The 26129-nt window shown below is 47.4% G+C and overlaps 3 protein-coding genes across 5 annotated transcripts; 2 read left to right on the plus strand and 1 right to left on the minus strand.

Annotated features, from left to right (window-relative positions):
• Window positions 1-1607: 1607 nt before the first annotated feature.
• On the minus strand, window positions 1608-9849 carry S100A13 (S100 calcium binding protein A13). Its single transcript, XM_065892422.1, has 3 exons — window positions 9832-9849; window positions 8583-8776; window positions 1608-1835 (listed from the first exon to the last, which is right to left on the minus strand). Exons 2-3 carry the CDS (start codon window positions 8733-8735, stop codon window positions 1692-1694), a joined length of 297 nt encoding a protein of 98 aa, XP_065748494.1. The 5' UTR covers window positions 8736-8776; window positions 9832-9849; the 3' UTR covers window positions 1608-1691.
• A 769-nt stretch (window positions 9850-10618) lies between these two features.
• On the plus strand, window positions 10619-14238 carry S100A1 (S100 calcium binding protein A1). The gene is made up of 3 exons (XM_065879343.1): window positions 10619-10903; window positions 12841-12993; window positions 13931-14238. Exons 2-3 carry the CDS (start codon window positions 12853-12855, stop codon window positions 14072-14074), a joined length of 285 nt encoding a protein of 94 aa, XP_065735415.1. The 5' UTR covers window positions 10619-10903; window positions 12841-12852; the 3' UTR covers window positions 14075-14238.
• Window positions 14239-16146: 1908 nt separating this feature from the next.
• On the plus strand, window positions 16147-25638 carry CHTOP (chromatin target of PRMT1). Of its 3 annotated transcripts, none has more exons than XM_065876554.1 (6): window positions 16147-16455; window positions 17446-17527; window positions 18875-19028; window positions 21583-21769; window positions 22597-22734; window positions 24423-25638. In XM_065876554.1, exons 2-6 carry the CDS (start codon window positions 17463-17465, stop codon window positions 24626-24628), a joined length of 750 nt encoding a protein of 249 aa, XP_065732626.1. In that variant the 5' UTR covers window positions 16147-16455; window positions 17446-17462; the 3' UTR covers window positions 24629-25638. The 3 variants fall into 3 exon arrangements, with proteins under 3 accessions (XP_065732626.1, XP_065732634.1, XP_065732643.1); XM_065876562.1 differs by having other exon boundaries at window positions 16179-16455; window positions 21586-21769; XM_065876571.1 differs by lacking the exons at window positions 16147-16455; window positions 22597-22734 and having other exon boundaries at window positions 17463-17527; window positions 21586-21769; window positions 24423-24628.
• The last annotated feature ends 491 nt before the right edge of the window (window positions 25639-26129 follow it).

A 26129-nucleotide genomic window follows, 5' to 3' on the forward strand; every position in this document is an offset into this window, starting at 1 on the left:
AAGGGTAGCCTGGTGAAGGGGGCAGAATGAGTGTTGTCCTGATGTCCTTTCAGCTCCCCGCAGCCAGCATGCACGTATGGGAGGCCCAGATGGGTTATCTGTCAGCTAACAACCTCTCCAAACTGGTTGGGCTACCTGCTCCTCCCTCCCTCAGAATCCCATGCCTTCCCTAACCCAGAGACTCCACAGCAAACCGCCCTCCCCGCCCCGCCCAATCCAGCACCTGGGATAACATCCCAGGGATCCTGGGCTGTAGGTCTGGGGGGAATTCAGCCCAACCCCAGTGGCCTTCCCCACCTGATGAGGGAAGAGAAAGGGAGAAGGCAGGGGAGTCTGTGTGAATCAGGAAAGAAGGGGGCAGTGCTGAGAGCCAGAGTTCCTGGACTCCTTTCCTAAACTCTGAGATCAAAGCATACGTCCCAGTGCCCCTCCACGGGTCTCCTTCTAGGGCTCCTATGTACTTTTGGCCTCCACTGGGTGTCTGTAAGTGTCTCGATCTGGGGACCCCTCTGAGGCTATCTCAATTTCAGGGTTTCTCCAAGACGGAGGTCTCTAATGTCTCAGTCTGGGGGTCCCTCTGGAATGTCTCAGTCTCTCACTGTGAGGGAGCCCCTCTGGAATGTCTCAAATGGACCCTCAGAGTCCCAGCCTGGCAGTCCCTCTGAGGTCTCTCAGTCCAGGGGCACTTAGATGGAAGGTCTCAATCTAGGACCCTTTCATGGTGTGTGATGGGGAGCTTGTCTCAGCCTAAATGTTCCTCTGGACTCACAGCTGCCTCAAATGATGGACACCTGACAGTAAGGCAGTGACAGTCCTTGGAAGGCAGTGCCTGCTGGGCTGCCCCACCCCTGCTCCCTCTGGTGGCAGACAGTTCAAACCACATGCCTCGCTAGCCAAGAAGGATGGGGAGAGCAGCGCTTGGGTGCCCTAAAGTTCTGCTTCCTGCAGCACGACCGCCACCCTCACCCCAGTCCTCGAACCAGAACCCTGTGTTCATCCTTCTGCTTCACCCCTGCCATGGTAGGAGGGAGGAGAGGAGGGTCCAGGGTTCCCAAGCACCCATCCAGAGAGGATCCCGGTTCATTACAGAGGCTCTGGAATTTCAACCCAGTTCTACCTATTCTTGTCTTTGTGACTTAACCTCTCTAAAATCTGTTTCCTCATCTTTAATACAAGACTTAAAAACAGTACCTACCTCAACAGGCTGTGAGCATTAACTAAAATAATACAAGAAAATGTTCAGCCCTGTTCCTGGCACAGAGCAAGCCCTCAACACATGTTCACCGCTATCATTACCATCCAATGACACAAAACCCAGGAATAAGAAAGTGGGAACCAAGACCAAGCCCCTGAGACCTGGTGGGATATGAGTCACCTCACCTGTCCCAGAGATCTGTCTCTACCTTTCAGATATTCATTCATCAACCATGTATTTATTGAGCACCTATCCTGTACAAGATCTGATGCTGCAGAGTATCTGAAGATGAAAAACATTCCTGGTCCTCAAGGAGCTCATAATTTTTGGACCCAACCTCAGGTGGGGACAGAGCTTTCCCACCCCCTAGTCTCAAGAGAAGAAATCATCAAGGTGGGTGTAAGAAACATCTGTGTTTCAAGGAGAAAGCTTTATTTGTGGGGAGTGGGGTACTGCCCAGCCCTGCCATGCCCACCCCCATCCCGGCCAGCCAGCTTTACTTCTTTCGGATCTGCAGGGCCTTCTCCTTCCTGATCTCCTTGGCCAGCTCCCCAATCAGTCTCCAGTACTCATTGAACTTGAGCTCTGAGTCCTGATTCACATCCAAGCTCTTCATCTTCTCCTCTAAGGAGCCCACATCCTGAGGAGACACCACAGGGAAGAGTGGGGTTAGAAACGAGGGTTTTGACACAGGGAGGGAAGAATTGCCAATCGCCACTCCCTTCCCTCAGAGAGCACTAGGATCTGCCCCAAACCTTCAGGACGAAGCTGCAGCCCCAACACAGCACCGCCCTGGTGCCCAACTCCAGGGGGAAGCAGAGGAGGGAAGTGGGGAGCCTGGTTATAGTGTTTGCTGTGGTCTAAATATACCCACCGTGGCAGATCATGAACCATAAACATGATGTCACTGAACGCAGAGAGGGGAAGCGCTGCACACAACGGGCCTTCAACGGCAGGTATGGGTGGGCTCCAGCACGCCGCTGTGCAAGTCCTGGGATAAGCCCAAAGACACTCGGGGAGCCCTTGTAGGCCTTGACTCACTCTGACCACCCACAGAGCCTTCTCAGGCCACACTCCTCCTTTACAGAAAGCTGGAGAAGTTCACAGCACTTGGCTGCCCATTTGCATAATCCTAGTGTCTTCTCATTCTTCCAGTTGGGTCACTAGCCTGGTAGATCAGAGGAATGGCAAGGACACAAGGTATGTGGTTTCCCAGGGGGCCCTTGGCAAAGTCTCTCCCAGCAGACCTGTGAAATCTAAGGATATTCTAAGTTGGACCATCGTGATCAAAGGATTGGTTGCCAGGTAAGTAACCACAACCAGAAAGTTGACTGTTGAACAATGGATCCATGTCAAACCAGACAAGGGTGCCTCAGGAGGAGCTCATGCTAAACATTTGAATCAACATTTGGAGGAAGGCAGAGAAGGCTTGCCAAATCTATAGATGGCACAAAGCTAATTTATAGAAGAGCTAAACAAGACGTTTTTTAAAGCTACAATCATGCTTATTTATAAAATACTATAAGCATTGCCAGTGGAAGGCAACGATGCCCAGTGTAACACACAGATGGAAGGGGAAAACATACAATTAGTCAAGAGAAAGAAATAAAAGGTAAAATTGTTGGGAAAGAAGACGTAAATTCACCTCTTATATTAGCAATTATATAATTGTATACCTAGAAAAAAACGAAAGAGTGATAAAGGTTAACATTTCAACAAGTGTAAGCACGTAATAGTGCTGACCATTCTGAGCATATGCTGAACACCCTACATGCTTTACATCATTTAATCTTCATAATCTGCTAGGATGAAAGTCTCCTGAGCACAGGGACCTTGTCCGTCTTGTTCACCACCATAATGCCAGTGCCTGGGAGAATGTCTGGCACATAGCGGAGGCTTGTTCACCACTATAACCCAAAGCCTAGGACAGTGTCAGAACAGAACGTAGTAGGCACTCAATAAATACTGACTGAATAAATGCAAGACCAATCCAACAAGAACAGTATTACTATGAGTCCATTTCACAGATGAGAAATGAAGGCTCAGAAAGATTAAATAACTAACCCGGGATGACAAGCTAGACCCTGCATTTGAACCTAGATTGTCTGACTCAGAGCTTATGCTCTTACCCACTAATCTGTATTTCTTCCCCCAAAAAACTATTAGAAATGATAAAGTATCAGGTGACAATATTAATACACAAAAACAAATACCAGTTTGAAAATATAATATGAAAAATCCCACTTAAAATAGTAAAAAATAAAATAAAGCACTCAGGAAAAAATGTAGGACTCTATTAAGCTTTTGTGAAGAAAACTGAACTGAAGGATATGAAAGAAAACAAGAATAAAGAGAAAAACATACTTTTTTTAACAGAGAAAGATTCAATAGTGTAAAGATGTCAATTTTCCCTAAAATAACATTTTTATATAATCCCAATTAAAATATTTACAGGATTCTTTTTAATATGATTAAATGTTACTAAAATTCTTCTTGAAAAATCAACATGTGGGATCTACTGGTAAAATTCTGAAAAGAAAACAATAATGAGGGAGAACCAACCCTACAGGTTATCAAAGCATATTTTAAAACCACAGTAATTAAATGAGAATGTTTCTAAATAATAAACATCAATGAAACAGAATAAAGAGCCCCAAAATATACATGGGAATTGAATAAATAATAAGTGGGGTATTTAACATCAATAAGAAAATTTTAATAATAAAATAAAGTCTGGGAGTTTTTTTAATAAGTTAAACTGAGGAAGACCTTTCTAAACATGGCATAAAACACAGAAGCCACTCAGGAAAAGTTTGACAGATTTGACTACATAAAAATTTTTTATATTCTGTATGGCAAAAAAGACCCAAAACAAACTCAAAGGACGAAAAGGCAAATTAGGGGGAAATGTTTGCAATGCACATAATAGACAAAGGCTATTTTCTTTATTTATAAAGAGCTATAATAAATCAATATGAAAAGAAAAACACTTTGATAAAAGAAACAAGCAGTTCACAGAAAAGGTAATATATACGCCAATCAAAAATATTTTTTAAAGTTCTATTTCACTCAGAATTAAAGAAGTGTAAATCAGAACAAGACACCATTTCCACATATTAGATTGGCAAAATTTAAAAGCTCAGTAAGGGCTTTCCTGGTGGTGCAGTGGTTAAGAATCCGCCTGCCAATGCAGGGGGCGCGGGTTCGAGCCCCGGTCAGGGAAGATCCCACATGCCATGTGTGCCACAACTACTGAGCCTGCGCTCTAGAGCCCACGAGCCACAACTACCGAGCCCACGTGCCACAACTACTGATGCCCACGCGCCTACAGCCCGTGCTCCACAACAAGAGAAGCCACAGCAATGAGAAGCCCGCGCACCGCAACAAAGAGTAGCCCCTGCTCTCCGCAACTAGAGAAAGCCTGCGCCCAGCAAGAAGAACCAACGCAGCCAAAAATAAAATAAATAAATTTATAAAAACAAAAAAAATTAAATTAAAAAATAAACTCTCAGTTAGACCCATTTGGGGCAAGGATGTGGGAAACAGGCAGTCGCATGCATTGCTGTTGGCCATGAAAACAAGTACAAACTTGTTGGGAGGCAAATTAATAATATCCATAAAAATTAAGAACAAACCTTTTGACCTAATATTTATACTGCCAGACATTTACTCTATAAATATTTTCCCTTTAGTATGTAAAGATATATCTATATAAACAACGTTTGCAAAAGGGAAAAGTGAACACAAGAGAAATGTTCATCAATAGAGGATTGACTACATAAATTTGTGTTAAGCTACATATTAGAATACAGTACATCATTTTTTAAACTGGGAAAACAGCCTATATGCATTGTTACATTTTTAAAAAGCTATTTGTAGAACCATAGGTAAGATGCATTTATTCATTCACTCACTCAACAATTTTTACTTCTTTTAAACTTTTTTACTATCTCACTTATTCCCTCAGTATTTTTTTTTTTTTTTTTTGCGGTACACGGGCCTCTCACTGTTGTGGCCTCTCCTGTTGCGGAGCACAGGCTCTGGATGCGCAGGCTCAGCGGCCATGGCTCACAGGCCCAGCCACTCCGCGGCATGTGGGATCTTCCCAGACCGGGGCACGAACCCGTGTCCCCTGCATTGGCAGGCAGACTCTCAACCACTGCACGACCAGGGAAGCCCTCTCTCAGTATTTTATTGAGCACCTAACTAGGAGTCAGACACTAAGTGCTGGGGATAAAACAGTGAGCAGATTCCTTTCCTTTATAGAACAAGAATGTTTCCTACATGGAAAGGAAGAAAATTATATGTTACTTCTTGGTAACGTAAAATTGTATAATGGAAGCTAAGTTGTGAAGGAAGTGTTCTGAAAGAAAATAGCCCAAGGTAAAGGAACAGAACACAAGGAGGTGATCTCTGTACTCAGTGGTGAAGGAAGGTCATGCTGAGGATTTGCCATCTGAGCAGAAATCTGTCAAATGAGGAATAAGCCTAGCAGATACCTGGGGTGTGAGCATTCTGAACCAGGAGAGGAAAAGTAGAGACAGCATAAAGTGGAGAGTATAAATAACTCTCACTGCTTTTGAGGAGTTTTACTACAAAGGGGAACAGAGATGTAAGGCATAGCTGGAGGGAATTATAGGGTCAAGGGAGGTTTTCTTTTAAGACGGGAGATAGTAGAGCATATTTGTAAACTGATCAGAACAACCTAGTAGAGACAGAAATTTTGATGATGCAAGAGAGAAGAGGAAGAATTGAGGGCTTCCCTGGTGGCGCAGTGGTTAAGAATCCGCCTGACAATGCAGGGGACACGGGTTTGAGCCCTGGGCTGGGAAGACCCCACATGCCGCGGAACAACTAAGCCCGTGCACCACAACTACTGAGCCTGCGCTCTAGAGCCGCAAGCCACAACTGCTGAGCCTGCATGCCACAACCACTGAAGCCCATGCACCTAGAGCCCGTGCTCCACAACAAGAGAAGCCACCACAATGAGATGCCTGCACACTGCAACGAGGAGTAGCCCCTGCTCTGCGCAACTAGAGAAAGCCCGTGCACAGCCACGAGGACCCAATGCAGCCAAAATAAATTTAATTAATTAATTAATTTTAAGAAAAAAAGGAGGAAGAATTCAAAGAGTAATGTCTTTAAGTAGGTGAGAAGGGATGGGATTTAGTGCACCAGTGGAGGGGCTGGCCTTAGCAGCAGAGACAGATCATTCGTGTTAACAGGAAGGAAGGCAGGAAATGTGCTGATCGGTTGGTAGTTTTGGGGGAGGAAGCACATAGAAGTTTCCCGATGGCTTTTATTTTTCTCAGTAAGAAAATTTCTCAGTGAGAGGGAGACTATGAAAAGAGGTACTGGAGTTTAAGGAGAAAGGAAAAGTTGTGAAATAATCACCTGAAAGAGCTAGTAAATGAATTAATAGGGAAATGTAGAAGAATTTCCAGGTATTGCTAAGGGTCCTATTGGGGGCTGTGGTTATAGATTTAAAGTGAGACAAATCAACAACATGGCAGTGCATTTTTCTCTACCAGATTCAGCTGTACAAGCACAGACACAGAACGGTGGGTTTCACCAACAAGCTAATGAAGCTGAAATGTTGCATTTAACCTGAGTTGGGATTTTGCCAAATAACTAGGACAGAGAGAAAGAGAATCAAGGGAGTTGAGCAAGTGATTATAGTGGTGAGCCTTAGAACCCAGCTGAGTAAGAAGGGAAATAAGGTCTCGAGGGATGGTGATAGAAGATGAAAAAGTGATAGGGTCAAGAGACTGAAGTTCCCAGTGGAGTCAGGAAGTCATGGAGTGGAGGAACTAGATAGAGGAATAGAACTGTAATGACAGGAGGCGGTAGGCAGAGAAAGAGAGGCCTGAAATTGAGATTTTGGAGATGGCGCATTGGTAATGACAAGACCTAAAGAATGGACAGGGCAGCAGAGTGGAGGGGCAGGGATGCTGAGGTGCAGGAAGACAGAACCTTTGAAAGTAAGGAGTTGAAGAAATTGAAAGGCCCAGGGACTTCCATGGTGGTTCAGTGGTTATGATGCCGTGCTCCCAATGCAGTGGGCGTGGGTTCGATCACTTGTCTGGGAACTAAGATTCCACATGCCGTGCAGCGCGGCCAAAAAAAAAGAAACTGAAAGGCCCAGGTGTTGAATAAGTTGTCTGTGTGGATACTGAAGTTAATGACAGTGGCAGTGATGAGAAGAAAAACGGTAAAAGCCAGAAGCTGAAGCGCTATAAGGTGTGCGATTAGAAGGGTGGCACGTGGTACATACAAGCTTCCAAGGAGCTGGGTGTCTTAGGAAGGAGAACAGGGAATTCCCTGGCAGTCCAGTGGTTAGGACTGTGTGCTCTCACTGCTGAGGGCCCGGGTTTTAACCCCTGGTCGGGGAACTAAAATCTCACAAGCTGCATGGGTGCAGCCAATAAAAAAAGAAGAAGAAACTAAGATCTGGAAGTTGCAAGGAAAAGCAAAGGGGTCACTATCTGCATTTCCAGGCCCAGAGGGAGTCGGATTTGGAAGAAAAACCAGTCATTATTTGACAAGGCTACAGGGAATGCTGTACTTTCAGGGCAGAGCCTGAAGTTTCCTGTGAGAAGAGGAAGGGAAAAGTCTAAGGATGTAGGAGATATTGCAAATGATAGACTATGAATTTCAGAGACTAGTTTGTGTTGTTTTTTTTTTTAATCCATGTTCACACACTTTTATGTGCTTTTGAATTTTTAGAAAGGATGTAAAAGAAACTGTTAACAGCCTGGGATGATGTGCCAACCCAGAGCAGATGAAATGTAAATCCCTACTCCATCCTGTGAACAGGAGAGAAAGAATAATCCTGTCAGTTGCATTATTGAGGGGATTCCCAGAGCGGGTGGGGAATAATCACAGACCACTTACAGGAACCTCCTATACTGAGATTCTATGACTCCATTAATTTGGCTGTGTTTTGATTTTTGACAAACCCTTTCCCATAGCTGGGCCTCGGTTTCTGTATACGTGAAGCGAGGAATTTGGACCGTGTTTTCTCTTGGCCTCCTTCTAGCTCTGATGGCCTATGAATCTCCTGGAAGCCAGCTCTGGGTCCAGTCCTGTGCTGGGGAAATGAGACCAGAGAGGCACAGAGAGACACCACGAGAACCCAACAGCATCATCTGATGGGAGCACAAATCCCAATACAACACTCGCACTCACACAGACATAATATTACCTAACTATACACACAAACACACACCAAGCAAGAACACCCAGAACCATTTACATGTGCAGTCATCACACCCTCCTCCACAGTACACCTGTGGTCACCTTATCATGCTCAGTAATACCTCCTCATATACACAGGGTCCCACAGCCACTGGCTCCCAAAACCTCACACCCAGAGACTCCCACCTACCTTGAGCAGGTGAGGCAACTGCTGAGTGACCAGTTCCTTAAACTCATTGATGCTGAGGCTGCCCTTCCGGCCCTCCTGCCCTGCAAAGGTGAAGAAGGTGGTGACCACAGTCTCAATGGCCGCCTCCAGCTCAGTCAGTGGTTCGGCTGCCATTAGGACCCTGGGGCTGGAGCTGATGTCCTCACAGGGCTGATCTGCAGGAGGGGGAAGAAGAGAGAGTCAGGACAGGCCAGAGCGCCCCTGCCCTGGCGCTGCCACCTCAAGCCTCTGCCTGGAGGAGGCCTCAAGGGGAAGTAGGGAAGGGACAGGGATGCAGGGATGGAGCTTGGGGCAGGGGACCAGGCAATGGTACCTCAGTGTAGGTGGGGGGAAGAAATGTTCACTTCCAGAAACCCCTTCCTCTCTAGGTCTCACAGTCTGGGGGTCCTTTTGAAGTGTCCGTGTCTCAGGGACCCGTGTGTGGTGGTCCCTCAGTCTGGAGACCCCTCTGTCTGGGAGCAGGCTTTCAGTCTGGGGTCCTTCTTTGGAGTCCTCTCAGTCTGGTGGCCCCTCTGTGGGGTTCAGTCCCAAGGGTCCTTTCTTGGAGCTTAACCGGCCTCAAAGGGTCATGGGGTTGTTTGTCTCCAAAGCTTGTTTGTGCAAGGACCTGGGTCTACACACACACACACACACACACACACACACACACACACACACAGGCTGCTCTTCCCAGCAGAGAGGCCGGACCACACACACACACACACACACACACACACACACACACGCTGCTCTTCCCAGCAGAGAGGCCGGGGTCTGGCAAATGCCCAGCTGTGGTCAGGGCTGGCTTGGTCTGGGCAGACCCCGCCTCTCTGTCGTCCCGCTCGCCCCTCCCCTCGGGGGCAGCTGGGCAGAGTGCGGAGCCCAGGACCCCATAGCCCTCCCCGTCCCCGTCTCCCAGCAACAGGTCCTGGATGGGGCTCCGCTGACTGCCCGCGCCCAGGAGGGATTTGGTACTGGCACTCACCCACAGCGCCCGGAGTGGAGGGGCGCCGGGGGCGGAGGGAGGGTACGGGTACGGCTGGGGCAAGGGGTCATGCCCAATCATCCTCCCTTTTCCCACCCACCCCCTGCCCTCTGCAAGGACTGCTGCTGGATTTCCAAAAGCCATTTCCTGAATCCCAGTCTGAGCCGGCTCCAGGGTAGGAACCTGGGAGGCCAGGGCGGAAAAAGGCTCCCCAGGAACCCTCCAGGGGTAAGGGTTGCGACTCACCGGGGCAAGGAGATGGGATGCAGCGAGACAGGAGCCCTAGGGCTGAGGTTTATAAGCTTCCCTGGAGGGAGGAAAGAGCCCCTCCCAAGCCCGGAGGTGTCAAGTTTCCGTCGTGCATTCTGAAGAGAGGAGCGCGCCCAGTCACGCCTCCCGCCCGGCCCTCCCCACCCCAAGCAATCAGGCCTGGAACCCTGGCCCCACCCAACCAACGCAGCCCACCGCAGCCTCCACTTGGTGAGGGGGAGGGCCCGCCTGGAGCTGCCTGGCCAGATTCCATTCAGCAGGCATCCTGGGGTCCCATCCCTCCCAACACGGGGAGCCTGCTGCCCCACTACACCCGCCCCGTCTGATCTGGAGTATGTATGTTGGGGCGTGGGGAGGCCACTGTAAATTCAAAGAATCAACTGAGGGAGCTCGGCACTGAGAGGTCCCATCTAAGATACACCACAAGAGGGCCCCTCAGAATGGGATCCCACCAAGGACCCTGCAGCCCTAGACCCCTACAGAGGATCCAGACTGAGACCCCACAAACAGAGGGGGACCCAGGCCGAGCCCCCGATAGAGGAGACCCTGGATTGAAATCCCGCAGTGGGGTCTCAGGCTGAAACCCCTCGGGGAGACTACCAAGACTAAATTATTCACTGAGAAGTTCCCCCGCTGAGCCCCTCAGCCAGGTGCGTGTACCTCTTCCTAGCCTAGCAGCATACCCAGTACTGCGGGAGGCCGGGGGAGCCGAGAAGGCCTCTGAGTGTTCCTTCTTCCCAGGACCTTTCCCACCTCCCTTCCTCCTGGGTCCTGCCTTTTGGGACCCAGCGTAGGGGGAGGCAGGGGAGGCTGGAGAAGAGGACACAGGCCAGCCTGTTCCAGCCCAGGAGACAGAGGGCGCCTCTGTCCACTCCTGGCCCCTTGCCCCACTGGGTGTCTGTCTGTGAAGGGGTGGAGCCAGTGGGGGGTGTGGGGGGGGGCGGGGGGGGGAGGGGGAAGGACGACTGAAGACAGGTCTCCCCACACAGCTCCGGTAGCCACATTTGCAGCCTCGTCTGTCTGTCCAGAACCTGCTCCCAGGCTGACAGTGAGTATCCTGCCCCATCTGCCCTGGGTCCCTGCCCTGGCCAGCCTTGTGGAAAGGGGACTTCAGCAGGGCTCCAAAAGTCTGGGGAAGAGCTCGGGATTTGGGGGAGACAGTGTTTGGAAGGTGGTGAGGGGAGGCAAGTGAAGGTCAGAGGGAGATCTGGGAGCTCAGTGAATGAGGAAGCCAGTGGGGAACGCAGCCACTGAGTTTCCAGGAGACCAGGCCCTCCTCCCACAGAGCTCTCACGTGCCCCCGCAAGGCTCCCTCCATCTCCCAGGTGCTGGGGAGGAGACCCAGCTCTCGCCTTGCTTCCAGCGGTGTAAGAATAAGAAAGCAGATGGACCAGCTCCTTCTGCCCACCCACCCCCCGCCAGCCGTGGTCTCTCTGCCACCCCACCCAGCCTTGCCAAGAGCTCAGGTCCCAGGGAAGTTGGGGGGCGGGGGTGGCAGAGTATGAATCATGTGATACCAGGAAGGGGGCACTAGGGTACTATACCCACTCCCACTGTCCCTTCATGTGACCTCCCCTTTCTCCTCCTCCTCTTTCTTGGCCCAGTTTCTCCACTCCTCTTTCCTCTCATTCTTTCCCTTTGTTCTTCTGTCTGCCCCCTCCCTGCCAAGAATGGCCCCTACGCAAAATCCCAGGCTGCTTGAGGTCTCCAGGAAACCTCTATGTGCCTCTCCTGGATGGGGCTGATAACTGAGCCACCAGCACCCCTCCCTCCGCCCCCCACCCACCCCCCAGCTTATCCCCTCCATCAGCCCCGGCTTGGGTTCCATCTCCCCCGTGTCTCTGTGACAACCGCTTCTCACGTCCGGAGTTCAGGTGACATTCACAAGGGCCCCATTGAAGAGCTAGGATGTCATCCGATCAGGGCCCATTGTCCAGCCCCTCAGGTCTGGGGAAGGATGGGGACACCTGATCTGAGACACCTGAGCTGCCCCCTGAGGCTGTGGAGGGGCCAACCGTCCCAAGGCCAAGGGAAAGAGACCCCCTGGCTTGGCAGTCCCCTCTCCTCAACAGACCCCTCCATTTTTCCCCTCCTCTCTCCCAGCCCCTTGGATTCAGAGGACCTTATGCACTCAGCCTTTATCTCCCCTAACACATACCAGCCCCATTCTCCCTGCTGCCATGTCCCCACATCACCCAAGTTGGGCCTGGGGGTGGGAGTGGCAGGGACAAGATCCCACAAGTGTCCTCTCTCCCTCCCTGGAAGCCCTGGCTCCAAGAAAAAGGCTCAGACATCCCTCTTTCCCTTCCCACCACCACACAGTAGAAGGGCTGAATCTGCAGAGAAGCAAGGCAAACCAAACTAGAGGTAACAGAGGGAAGCCAAAGTGACATGTTCAGGAGAGAGCAGTGTAGAAGGACCAAGAGAGGCCCCCGGTCTGCTGACAAGAAACTCAGAGGCAGTGAGACGCCCCCGTCCCCATGAACCTTGGGCCACCCACTCAGACTGCCACCCTATCCACCAGGCCAACTAAGGGCACCAGATTGACTCCTTGCTCGGGGTGGGCAGCAGAGTCAAGGCTATAGAGGGGAGCCCAGCCCACCATCCCCAACAGCAGATCTTGGCTGTGCTGGGCAGGCAAGTCCAGGGTAAAAATAGAGCCAGAGGAAGCCAGGCCGGGTCCTGTGACCACCCCTACCTGCCTGCTCCACCCTCCTCAGTGTGCAGGCAGCCAGGAGCAACTGCAAAGTGCACTGCAGGCCTCTAGAGCCAGCCCAGCTCCAGCTGTTCTACCTCCATGCCCAAAGCCCTGATTCCCTCTGGCTGGGGTGTGGACTGAAGGGCACAGAGAATGAGGCTAGACTTAGGTCTGATCAGTTGTGGTGGGGCTTCGATCTCATGGCTCTTTGAGCTGTGGGCCCCTACCCCAACCCCAGCTACCCCAGGCACGGTCCCCAGCTCACTTCCATGGTGGGACGTGGGTAGGTGAGCTACAAGATGGGCTCTGAGCTGGAGACGGCAATGGAGACTCTCATCAATGTGTTCCACGCCCACTCGGGCAAGGAGGGGGACAAGTACAAGCTGAGCAAGAAGGAGCTGAAAGAGCTGCTGCAGACGGAGCTCTCCGGCTTCCTGGACGTGAGCACAGGGTGGGGGTACAGGGTGGAGTGGGTGAGGGGTGGGGGAACAGAGTGGGCACCTCCCTGCCACATCCCCATCCCACCCCAGCTCAGCCCAACCATCTCCTTCCTCTCCCAGGCTCCCCTACTCTTCTGGGTTCAAGTCAAAATGCCCTGATTTACTGATCACCTGCTAAGGGCTAGGCCTTGTGTAGATGCATCAATAACAAAACACACAGTCTAGCAGGGAAGGACTGACACTTGAAAGTAAACCTTGAACACCAGGAAGCACCCGGGGCCTTAACAGAGGTGCCAGAAAGAATTATGGGAGAATATTAACCTGACTGAAATGGACGGCTTCTCCAAAGAGGTGGCACTCAGGCCCCTGGAAGATCATTAGGGTAAATGTAGACATTTTAGGAGGAGGTATAGTATCTGAACAAGAGCATGTGAGAAAGCAGATGGAGCGTGCTTGGTAGTTTTGACTGGACTGAAGGATGCAAAAGAGAAGCCAGTAGAAAGTGTACCAGCTTTGAGGTTTTATGAGACCTGGGTTCAAATTCTGGCACTGCCACTTAATAGCTGTGTGACTTTGGGCATGTTCCTTAACCGTCGACTGTCAATTTGTTTCTTCTCTAGAATGGGACTAATGAAAGCTACTTCTTACTATTTGTGCTAGAATTAAATGAGACAGTGCTTGTAAAGCTCCTAGTGTAGTGCTTCTCACATTGTAGGCACTCAACATATGGTAATTGTTTTTATTATTCTGCCTTGTTAAGGAGCTGATTCTGTAGGCAACAGGAAGTATTTTGTTAGTTTTGAGGACAGCAGCGAGAGTCCCATAATTAGAAGTAGTTCTCTCTCTTGCTCATCTCTGCCTCCTTCTGCCCCCATGCCCCTGACTCAGTGCTGTTCATTTCCCTATACACCTACCTCTCCATCTCCTCCCTCCACAGGCCCAGAAGGATGCGGATGCTGTGGACAAGGTGATGAAGGAGTTAGATGAGAATGGAGATGGAGAGGTGGACTTCCAGGAGTATGTGGTGCTGGTGGCTGCCCTCACAGTGGCCTGTAACAACTTCTTCTGGGAGAACAGTTGAGCAGACAGCCCCAGTGGGCAGCGCCCTTCGCCTCCACCCTGCCATACCTGCCCCTTCACCCTGCTTCCCCCTCACCCCACTTTTCCCTCCCCACCAATAAGGGCGCAAGAGTAGTGGGCCAGGCCTGCAACTCATCTTTCATTAAAGGCTCCTCTCTCACAAGCCGCCAGCTGCTGTCTGTCTCCTTTGGGGTATGGAAGTGGGTGGGGAAGTGAAGGCTGCTCACTCCCAACTTGCCTTATTTGGGGAGGGATCTTATTTTGAGAGAGGTCAAGGGGCCATTACATCTTCCTACTTAAGGAATGCTCAAGGCCCAGGAACATTGGGGTTCAATGTCCCAGCTGGAAGTGGAGGAGACATCAGCTTCTCAGATATAAAGCCAGAAGAATTTCCCTTCAACCTTCAAAGAATATTTACTAAAGACCTACCATGTGCTAGACATCCTATGGGAACTGGGGACACAGTAGTGAGCAAAACAAACACGACTCTCAACATCACATAGGTAAAGTCCAGTAGGGATGCCAAAACATACACACATACATGCTAGGAAGGAAAATGAAAGGATCTGATGCACGTGATTGGGGTGGGGGGGTGTTGATGACGTGTTCATACACTCATTCTTCAAACATGCGAGCCTTTTATTGTGCGTCCAGCCATAATGAAAATCCCGCATAGGTCTACATCAAAATCCACATGGATGGCAGATGGCGAGAGAGGACACAGAAGGGGGAGCGGGGACACAAAGGTCCCCCCCAAATAACTATTTAACGATGTTCAGGCCAAGTTGGGGATGGAAGTGAAGAGGAAAATATGGACGGGTGGTGATGAGCGGTGCAGGATCTAGCAGAGGTGTGCTCCCAGCACTGGCCCCCAGGCCTTGGCTGGGGCGTTTGCAGCAATCTGCAACTCTCTGACCGGGGCCAAGGCAAATGATGAGGGGAGAGCCAGTGCAAATTACCTGGGCCCAGTGGTCCACAAGAGAGACCGAGGAGGGACTTCCCTGGTGGCGCAGTGGTTAAGAATCCACCTGCCGGGCTTCCCTGGTGGCGCAGTGGTTGGGAGTCTGCCTGCCGGTGCAGGGGACACGGGTTCGTGCCCCGGTCTGGGAGGATCCCACATGCCGCGGAGCGGCTGAGCCTGCGCGTCCGGAGCCTGTGCTCCGCAACAGTGAGAGGCCCGCGTACCGCAAAAAAAAAAAAAAAAAAAAAAAGAATCCACCTAAATGCAGGGGACACGGGTTCCATCCCTGGTCTGGGAAGATCCCACATGCTGCGGAGCAACTAAGCCTGTGTGCCACAACTATTGAGCCTGCGTGCCACAACTACTGAAGCCCGCGTGCCTAGAGCCCGTGCTCTGAAACGAGAAGCCACTGCAGTGAGAAGCCCATGCACCGCAAGGAAGAGTGGCCTCCATTCGACACAGCTAGAGAAAGCCCACACACAGCAACAAAGACCCAACGCAGCCAAAAATAAATAATAAAATTAATTAATTTTTTGAAAACAAAGGGGGAGAGAGAGACCGAGGAACATCCGCATAAAGAATTGTAGTCCGTCTGCCTTAGCTTGAGGGGCAGAGGGATGTGCCAGGAAATATGAACATCTTTTTCAGGGGGACCGAATCAGCCCCAGTGACCCAAATTACTAACCTGCAGTCCCCTTAAAACCTGGGAGCAGGGACTTCCCTGGTGGTCCAGTGGCTAAGACTCTGCACTCTCAAGGCAAGGGGACCAGGTTCAATCCTTGGTCAGGGAACTAGATCCCACATCCTGCAACTAAGAGTTCACATGCCACAACTAAAGATCCCGCATGCTGCAACTAAGACCCAATGCTGCCAAATAAATACATATTTTTTAAAAGCTTTAAAAAATAATCCATTTTCCAAAAATAAACAGAGCTATGCCACTTGGCCACGCCCCTTCCTAGGCGGGGGGGCTGTTTAATACAGACCAGGACTTTGCTAAAGCCCCGTCTTCTTCCTAGGGCTCCGCCCTAATCCCGCGCAGGCGTGGCACAAATTTTCCCGCCCCTTCGTGGTGCGGCGGATCTGACGCCTAACGTAACTGCGTCGACGCCATTTTAGCCGGTCCCTCTCCGCACTGGGTGTGGCGGCCATTTTGTTTTCGACACCGAGCGGGAGTTGACGGCAGCCGCTGTGGTGAAAGGCAGGAAAGGGCAGGCCGGTTAGCAGGCGGACGGGCCAACCGGACAGCCAGCCAACAGCAAAGAACTAACCTAGAAATCTACCGCTTAACACATCTAACTAACCGCCCACCAAGTTAACCCGAGCCCCTCCACCGTCAACTCAGGTTCGGCCGGCCCCCGGCCCGCCTGCCGCAGCCGTGGTGGCAGCCCCGGGAGGAGCACTGGCGTCCGTTTCCTTCGGTACGTGTCTGTGGTGAGGAGGGCAAGAGTCCTGGGGAACGGAGGGGTCCGGCGGACGCGGAACGGGAGCTGGCGGGATGTGGAGGCAGACAGGGTGTCCGAGGTGGAGGCCCCGGAGGGGGCGGAGCCCCTGAGAGGGAGGCGGGGGAGACCCCGAACTGGAAACCCGCCACGGGATTGATGGAAAAGGTGGGGATTTGATAGAGTTAAAAAAGAATGTTGTTTGGTGGGTTGAGCAATGTCGGCGGTCCTGACAGGGCTTTGAGAGGGAAGGGCAATCAAAGGAGGACTACACGACCTTAGGGAACGTTGGAAAGTAATGGCGGCTTCAGGGTTAAATTTTGTGGAGCGCTCCCGGGAGCGAACTCCCAGGTGAATGCCCATTTAGGGAAACCTTGCCTACTCCCTCCCTCCCCCAGCTCCGCAGGCCCTTGCTAAGTCTCCTACTTGATTTTGAAACTGGAATGCTTGTGTCATGTCTCTAGATCAGTGGTTCTCAGTTGTGGCTGCACAAGAGAAGCACCGAGGTAGACTTCCCCCCACCCCTTCGAGGTAGACTTTTTTTTTTTTTTTTTTTTCCCATTCTAATTGCTCATCCCCAGACCTCACCATCAGAGATTGTGCTTTAAATAGTTTGGGCCCAGGCTTCTGTGTTTCGTTGTTTTTTTTTTAAAAAAAAAAAAGCTTCTTGCAGCCAAGGTTGAGAAGGATCGCTCTAGATGAAAAGCCAAACTCTTAACACTTCTTTGGCTGGGTCTAAGTCTGCCATTTTGGAGGCTTGAGCAGATATTTTCTGTCCTGTGGCCTTGGAGTTTATTAGTTTGAGGTAACTAGCTTCTTAAGTTTAAGCACCTGAAATGAGTTTTGGTGTGATCGTCAATAGTCATCGATACAGGCCTTTTCATTCATTTTTGGTTTGGGCCTTTGGCACTTGTTGAAATGAGGTGGTCATCATTCTCATTTGCTCATTCTGTCCATTGTCCTTTGTAGATTCTCGGGATTTGAAGATGGCTGCACAGTCAGCGCCGAAAGTTGTGCTAAAAAGCACCACCAAGATGTCTCTAAATGAGCGGTGAGGCAGCCAACAGCAACTTCAGCTCGTTCATAAGAAAACATTACTTAAATTGGCCCTGGGGTCCAATGCACAAAAACCGGTTTTAAACTAAATACCAACAGAAGGCTACAGACCTCTGTTCTTAGTTGCATCGTATGTGGTACACAAAACAAATTGGGCGGTTGTTTCAAAACCCCTTATCAGTAGATTTTTATGTTATGCTGTCTGAAATATTTATCTGGTGGGATGTATTTTAAAAAGACTCCTCACACCCTCCCTTTTCTTCACTTTTTTTTTTTTTTTTTTTTTTTTACATTGATACAGGGGTGGTGCAGCTTGGTAGCATGGTACCCTAGCTGCAGTAGGCTTGCTGCCCAGTCCAAGGCCAGCAGTGTTGTGTCTGGCCTGTAAGAGGCGGGTAGCAAGCTATGAATATGTCCAAAGGCCCTTGAATGTCATTCTTGGGCCTTGTAAGAGGCACTCGCTTTGCTCCATTTCACTTTCTTTCCATTCTGCTTTTAGTTTGTTTTTGTTTTCAATTCTTTTACAATTGAATGTTCTTCTCTTTCATTCCATTAAACTTACCTTGACAGGAATAATAGAAGAGTGTCTTCACAAGCTCTTAAATGATTAAACTAATCTTAACTTTTTCAGAAGTAATCACTTAGAGTCAGAAAAAGTAATCATTTGACACTAAGAAAAGTTAAGGCATTTAAAGGCACTTTCTGTCTCTGAGAGCTTTGTTCATTGAGTGCCTTCGACCAGTGACTTTATTAAGTTAATGTTAGACCACTAAAAAATTTACTTATGTTTGTTTGCCTTTTCTGAAGCATATGTACTTCTCTTTATCCCTTAGTGATACACTAATTCTCCATATTCACATTACTGCGTGAACAAATACATGAGAGAATGTGATATGCTCCTATAATTTATTTGGGTGTATCATTTCCATGGGCTTTGAAGGTGCTCTAGTCCTTCCTTATATTTGCCCTTAAAATGCACCCTCAGGTCCCCAAAGGTTTTGGCTTGCTTTGTCTGTCTTTGAAACTACATCTTCTGTCTCTTGTCATCACATCTGCTTATTGCATGCTTTTCATACTTTCTACCTCTCTAAAAGCCGTTACCTGAGCCCTTGTTATCACTTTTGATTGAATGTGCTACACTTAGCTGCATTTCTAAGTTTCTGATTCTTGCAAGTTTGTGGAAGCAGAGGAGTCTTTAACCCACATCAGCCTTGATCTAAGTGTACCACTTTACTTAAAGTTCGTGGGATCTGGAGCTCCTGGTCTAGCAAGCCATGAAAATGCCAATAAATGTTTTGTAATAAAGCGTTTATTTAAACATCCATTTTGTTCGACCTTGAAGCTTTACTAATATGCTGAAGAACAAACAGCCGATGCCAGTGAATATTCGGGCTTCGATGCAGCAACAACAGCAGCTAGCCAGTGCCAGAAACAGAAGACTGGCCCAGCAGATGGAGAATAGACCCTCTGTCCAGGCAGCATTAAAACTTAAGCAGGTGAGAGGATGGGTCTTAATGCGCCAGAAGCAGCTGGTGATCCCTGTCAGGTAGTCCACTGAGGCTGTCAGGACGCCATGGATAATTACGAGGTGGCTCAGGGCAAAAGCTGAACTTTTCTGGAGGAAAGAGAAGTTCAGAGAATTCCCATTTTGGCAGGTACCAATAAGTAACTTTTTGTTGTCTTTCTCTTTTAGGGAGTTTGCCATCAAGGTGGCCTGTTTCTGTGTTATCAATGAGTATTAATCTCTTTTGTTCTCTGATCCTTTGCCCTTAAAATAGATTCACTGGCTTTTTCCACAAAGAAATTTTGGTTTCTGTTTTAGATGATCTTCAAAAAATCCTTTATTTCTCACTAAATGGTTTACAAATTAGGGAAATGATTTTATTCTTTCTTCCCTAATACAGGGAGTCTGAAAGGCCTTTTAGTCAAAGGTTTTCAATGCTAAACAGTAGAAAGAGTGGGGTGACCCTCATCTCCACAGCACCTAAAGTTTTGTCAGTAAAGTAGAGCGAGAACACTGAGTAATTTAAGAGTTAGCGGTTCTCTTTCAAATTTCCAGTAAGAGATAATCCTATTCAGATCTGAAATAAAACCTGCTCTTTATTATTCATAGACTTTATATGCAAGTCCGGACAGTGGCTGTGGAAGGATATGTCCAAGCTGTGGCTGGGCGTCTGGAGGGCGGTGCCATGCAACTGTAAGGACTTTAACTGGTAGCACTGCATGGCTGTGCATAAAATCAGCAGTTAAATATAACACCCTTCCACCCCCACCCTGAACCATTGGGCTCACTGACCAAAAATAAACAAGGCCTTCTGCTTTAGCTACCTTAAGCCCTGGAGTGGCTGCATTCATCCCAGACTCAGGAAAGCAGTAAAAGGTGCCACTGTTTTCTAAGAGGAAATACTAAAAATTGTTGAAGACAGGTCTCTGACATATTATTGCAAAGGACCTTTTAACAAGAAGCTTGGAACAGAGGCTGTGCCGAAGAAAGTAGCCTCTAGAGCACTGCTGTCCAATAGAACTTTCCACGGTGTTGGAAATGTTCTGTATCTGTGCTCTCCAATACAGTAGCCATTAGCCACATTGACTGTTGAGTGCTCAAAATGTGGCTAGTGCCATTGAGGAGCTTAAATTTTTATTTTTATTTATTTAATTTTTTTACTTGTAATTTAAATTAGCCACATGTGGCTAGTGGTTACCTTAGCATATAGCACAGCTCTAGAGTGGAAACTGAATGATACAGTTGACATCCTTCAGCTTCTTTTCAATATTAGAGACTAGTATTGGTGGCAAGTAAGGGATGGGAAGGGAGAAGAACTTCTAAGTACTATGCATTCTCCCCTTAAAGCACAGATCTTGGGAGAATGTACTAGGGATGACTAAACACAAGAGACTTGTAGAAAGAAGTCCTGACCTCATGTTGTTCAGAGCCTGCCCCTCTGATTAGAAGCAGTTTATGATCTCATGCTAGAAAGCTAATAATAATAACTCGCAGCATATGGTTGCAGAGAAAGTCGTTGTAGTCGTTTGTGGGTGAAGGCTGAGGACGCATAATTTACTTTCGTTCATACTGACTTACGGCGTTATAGGAGAACAGGTTTGCTAGGGCTTTGGTGGTGGTCAAGGCTACACAGTCACCCTTTCCTCTGAAGGAATTTAATTGTCTGAGATGTGGTCTTTGTAGTTTCTCTTTGAGGGACAGATTATTGAAAAATTTCTATCTGTGTTATGTCCTTGTTCTCAAATGTGGCCCTGAGTTTTATGATTATAGCTAAACTGTCTTAATTCTAATGCAGGTTTGGCTAGCTTTCTGTGGAGATACATTTGAGTTATGTGTTTATTGTGAATTAAAAGTCATTACACTGACTTAATTAATGGAGCTGTTGACAAAGGTAGACATGGAATTACAGCTATTTAAGATATGTAAGGAAAGGAGATTTGACTTTTTTGTGTTTATTTACATCTTAAGGTAAAAAGTGGACCGTCTGGAGATAGATACTCAGAGGAAAAATGGAACACACTGGCCTCTTTGACTGAGAAATCAAACTTGTTCTTAAGTCACAAGAATTCAAATGAAATTGTAATTTAAACTTTGCCCAGAGTGTGATGACCTTCCTATGGTGTTTGAGTAAGCCTTTGAAGACAGTGGTAGTCCTTGGGCAGGTATGAATCCAGTCCTGTCATTGTCAACTGGTGGTTCAAAAACAGCAGAATCCAGGATTTGAAATACAGTGTTCTTATTAAAACTTACGTTCCAAGTAGTGGTATATGACTTCTGTAGCCAAACTAGTGAGGTAATTTGTGGTGATGCCAGTTTCATGGGACCATACTCAAGCTTCTTAGAAGCTCTGGATCAGAATTCTGCTTGTTTTCTACCATGTTCTGAGGCAAAGGCTTGCTTCTGGTTTGGGATCCTTATGACACTCCGTGCAGGTTTATCTCCCGCCACACAGACATCTCACTTGCTTCTTTTTCTCTGCACTTTGAGTTGCTAAATCCCATTGGATTGCTTTTTTGATCTCAATTCCCTAACACCTTTTCTTCCAGAAGAGCTTAAAGCAGCGCCTGGGTAAGAGTAACATCCAGGCACGGTTAGGCCGACCAATAGGGGCCCTGGCCAGGGGAGCAATCGGAGGACGAGGCCTGCCCATTATCCAGAGAGGCTTGTCCAGAGGAGGACTTCGTGGGGGACGTGCCACAAGAACCCTACTTAGGGGCGGGATGTCGCTCCGAGGTCAGTGCTCTGTACCTGATAATTGTCGGGCCCCACCCCCTTCCCTTTTCTCTTGGGCTGCTTATGGACGGACACATTTGTTTAACATCTTTAAGCCTGAATTTGTATTAATATAATTAATAACTTTTGAAATGACGTGTTTTTAATAGTGCTGCATGTCTTTTATCGATACCATTCCTTTTCTGATAATGTGCAATGGTGAGAGGCTAGGACCTGCGTTACAACAGGTAATTCATGTCATCTCCATTCCATTTTAAAACACCCTGCTGCTGCTTGAATCAAAGCACATTCAAGTTCTAGAAATAAGTCAAATCTAAGAAACTTCTTGGCCTGTTGGCCTATATCTTAATTAATCATCTCTGTTCCTGGTTCTAGTGAAATACTCTATTACATCTGGAAAAAAAGAGGACAAGTTGACCAATAGCACTTAGCTATATGTTACATTTTAGGCACTGTTATACTGTTCTCTGTATAGTTCTTGTCCCCTACAAAAATGTATTGAGAGCAGGAACCATATCATTTATTTTTAAAGCTGCCATAATGCTAGGCACCTACCTGTAATTATTCAATAGATATTCATTAAATGTATGTACTTAACTAATTGACTTAACTCCCAGCTTCTTCCAAAAGTGGATTTGTGGTCAGACTTGTTGAATTGATTGAATAAAGAGCAGCTTAATCTTTTCACACTCAGTGTGCAGCTTGCCCCACCCAACCTAAAAATTAACTGAATTAACTCATTTAACCCTCACCGCCTTCCTTTGGTTAGAATCTACTTTGTCTCTCTTGGATTTACCTGCATATACATTGTATGCCTCCTCTCCAAGGTCAAAACCTGCTCCGAGGTGGACGAGCCGTAGCTCCCCGAATGGGCTTAAGAAGAGGTGGTGTTCGAGGTCGTGGAGGTCCTGGGAGAGGGGGCCTAGGGCGTGGAGCTATGGGTCGTGGCGGAATCGGTGGTAGAGGTTAGTCAGCTACCAACTTCAGAGACTAGCTTCCCCTTATTTCTCTCCCTTCAAAACTCAGAGCCACCTTTCTGCACAGCTTCAAGTCATAGGCAGGCTTATTTGTTTGTCTTGTTTGTTTTATGAAACTGGCTTATTTTATAAATTCACATGCTGGTAATGTGGAGGTCTGTCATGGGTTTTCCAAGAACAGTCAGGTATGTGTTACAGAGCCAGATTATATTCAGACTTCTTTCAGGCTCTTGCAAATTTAAATTGTATTGTTAAAAATGACAGAATGGTCAGTTTGGCGTTTTATCTTTTTCTGTCCCTGACCCACCACCACACACCCCACCCCATAGCTCAAAACCCACTTTGAGTCTAAGAAGAGAGAAGAGGGAGATGTACAAAAATGAAGCAGAGTTAAAGAGGATGGTGAGACTTGGAGCTAGGTATTGACTCTGAAACCAAGTAAATTCAAGATAAAGTTTGTGTCTATGCGAAACCAGAGATGACTCTTTTTGATCAAAGTAGAAAAAGCAAGATGGTATTGTGTCAGTTAACTAACTGACTCTTGTTGATAATCTTACCTTGAGACTTGGTGATATTTGTCCTGTGACCTCATGGCCCAGACTGGAAGAGAGTTTTTAATGGTGTTGCTGTTAATGCCAAATCTCATGGGAGTTTTCTGGCTTAGAGTTTAGTGGAAAACTCCCAGCAACACCTGTCCAGGAAAAATAATATATATTCTTTTAGCCCCTGGGTATATTTGCTTTGGTCTTTTTAAAGTGTGTGGTGGGTCTTCCATAATTTATGACCTTGAAGTTGCCAAGGGATAATAACTATTGGGAAAAGAAATTTGATAACAGAGGGCTTGTTTTCTTCTCTCGCATTATATGTTGCTTGGCTTATTGAGTGAAGTACAAGCTAGTTTGGGTTTCAGGATGAAATAGCGTGTTTCCAAATTATCTTGACTTGGTTTCTGAGAGAGACATCACAGGGATTGGGCGGGGAGGAGTCTGAAGTAGCTTTTCAGAAAGCTGGGTATGTTTTGTTAAGTGAATTGAAACCACCTCTCAGATAACCATAATTGTTAAAATGTGAATAGAATCGGGAGATAGAAATGGCTGGGACTACTCAAAATGTTTTTCCCCAATTCCCTTCATTGTTCCTATGTCAGAATAACTCCTCAGTCTCCTGACATAGGATCAGTTCATTAGGTTTGATAAATTTGAGGAGACGAGCTAATTTTTCAGAAGGATCTCCAGTAAAGTTTAATTTGAAAACTGTCTAGCTTCACACCCCTGTTTCTCTGTGCCCTTGTTACTTCCTCCCTATCTTGCTAAATGGGGTTATCTTTAATGTACTTGTATTTTAATTGTAAACTTATAGCGAGTCTCAAATTTTAGTTTCTCTGTCTTAGGAGAGATTAAGAAATTTTTAATTATCAGTTAACTATATTCCCTTACTTTGTTGGTAGAATTAAAAAAATTTAAATAGCATTTAGAGATGAGCATGTAATGAGGGGTTCATTATGTGTGCTTTCCATGTGTTGCTTTCTACCCAGTGTGTTTCCTGTTTTTCCAGATTTCTCCTCTTGCCCTGCCCTTCAGCCTTTCTCAGCTAGGCCCCACTGCTCTAAGGGGCATTTACCATAGCACCAATTAAACTTACTTGTAACTGTTTTTCTTGTTTTTCCCTTGGGCCAGGTCGGGGTATGATAGGTCGGGGAAGAGGGGGCTTTGGAGGCAGAGGACGAGGCCGTGGACGAGGGAGAGGTGCCCTTGCTCGCCCTGTACTGACCAAGGAGCAGCTGGACAACCAACTGGATGCATACATGTCAAAAACGAAAGGACACCTGGATGCTGAGTTGGATGCCTACATGGCTCAGACAGATCCCGAAACCAATGATTGAAGCCTGCCCACTCTCCTGTGAGACTCTTGTTAAAGTCACACATCTGTAAATAACCTTGAGATAACAGATGAGAAGAAACTTGATTGATGCTGGAAGGACCTACCATAATAGGCTATGGACTGACTCGCCACCAGTTTGTGCATTTAGTGTGTTCCTTTTACTTTTTGATACTGTGTTGTATGAAACCCTTTTTTCCTCTGACTTGGGTTTTGTTTTATTGTCGTTGGGTTTTTTTTCCCTTCGCCCAGACTTCTCTTTGAACATGAATGTGTTGGCCTTGTGGCTAGTACACCTTCTTCCCCGCTCTGCCTTCCCTCACTTGTCATATGCTTTGGCATTCTGACATTTCCTCTGTTCATCTCCTGTGAAAAAGTCCCAGAAAGAGCCCATCAATGTCCCTCCTTAATATCTAGGTTTCTGAGATAACAGTTCTGTTCTGCATCATCTTTAAAGAGCCTCTTAAAAGTGTTTAGAAAATGTGGAGCTCAAAAATGCATTCTGCCACGCTGATGTTTTAGTAAAGTAAATTAGGGACTCTGACATAGCTACAGGGCCACCTAACAAGTTACACACGGTAGCAGCTCTGATTTAATTAAAGTTATTACCATGTACATTTACACCACATAACCAGTGTACTGGGTCAGGTATGTGCACTTTCTACCCTGGAATGAGATTTATAAACTTCCTCTTGGCTTTGCATCATGCCCAAAGAGGGTATTTTTGGATTGGCTTACACCTGCAAAAGAGTGGGGAAAGCCATTTGGTTTGGCAGATGCTTCAGAAGGGAAAGGACTGGAAATTGATGGCAGATATCTGGTGGGAGGGGTCAGAAGATATCCATGCTGAAATGCTGCTACGTTTATACCAGGCCGATCTTGGGCTTCATTCATTGACTTTGACCCTTATTCCCCTTGAAGGTTTAATTAAGTTCAACCGTATTCTGTCAACTGTTCCAGTTTCAGTAGAATCTTTTGTTTCTGGTTCATTATAACAAATTGTTCTCTGAAATCTAGTCAGGACTTTCTCTTTATTTGTTGGGCTCTTTGAAATATTATGGCCACTATAACAATATTTTGATATACCCCTTGTAGAGTTGAGAGTCCTTCATAGTTGTATTAAAATTTGGGGTGGGAGGGGGATGTGACTTTGGGGCAGAAAGTGAACAATTTGCCCTCTTTTGAATAATCCCCGAGGTGAGATTAACCACACAAAGTAATGTACCAACACATTTGGTCCATAGGAAGCTCAAACATAATGGTCTCAGGAGGCAGTTGAGGACCCCGGCCCTGGTTTCCCTTTTCCTCTGTGCTGTTTAAGGGAAAAGAAGAAGCTAACCACCTCTAATCAAACCAGTTGCCATTGAGCTACCTGGTACCCTAAACTGTTGGGAGGTTGTGTGTTATTGTAGACTGGGAAGGAAATTTTGGCCAGGACAACCTGAACTTGAATCCCATTTGTATGACCTGGGCTACTTAACCTCTGGATTGTGAAGCAAGTTTAG

The sequence above is a fragment of the Phocoena phocoena genome, chromosome 1 (genome assembly GCF_963924675.1).
Source record: "Phocoena phocoena chromosome 1, mPhoPho1.1, whole genome shotgun sequence".
In the NCBI taxonomy this organism is placed as follows: Eukaryota; Metazoa; Chordata; class Mammalia; order Artiodactyla; family Phocoenidae; genus Phocoena; species Phocoena phocoena.

Bases quoted from the DNA above. Each gene is read 5' to 3' on its own strand.
- CHTOP (XM_065876554.1), top strand. From the start codon at position 17,463: ATGGCTGCACAGTCAGCGCCGAAAGTTGTGCTAAAAAGCACCACCAAG. The intron at 17,528-18,874 runs GTGAGGCAGCCA...TCGACCTTGAAG, and splicing joins AAGATGTCTCTAAATGAGCG to CTTTACTAATATGCTGAAGA. The intron at 21,770-22,596 runs GTCAGTGCTCTG...CTCCTCTCCAAG, and splicing joins GGGCGGGATGTCGCTCCGAG to GTCAAAACCTGCTCCGAGGT.
- S100A1 (XM_065879343.1), top strand. From the start codon at position 12,853: ATGGGCTCTGAGCTGGAGACGGCAATGGAGACTCTCATCAATGTGTTC. The intron at 12,994-13,930 runs GTGAGCACAGGG...CTCCCTCCACAG, and splicing joins AGCTCTCCGGCTTCCTGGAC to GCCCAGAAGGATGCGGATGC.
- S100A13 (XM_065892422.1), bottom strand. From the start codon at position 8,735: ATGGCAGCCGAACCACTGACTGAGCTGGAGGCGGCCATTGAGACTGTG. The intron at 1,836-8,582 runs GTAGGTGGGAGT...GTGTCTCCTCAG, and splicing joins AGTTGCCTCACCTGCTCAAG to GATGTGGGCTCCTTAGAGGA.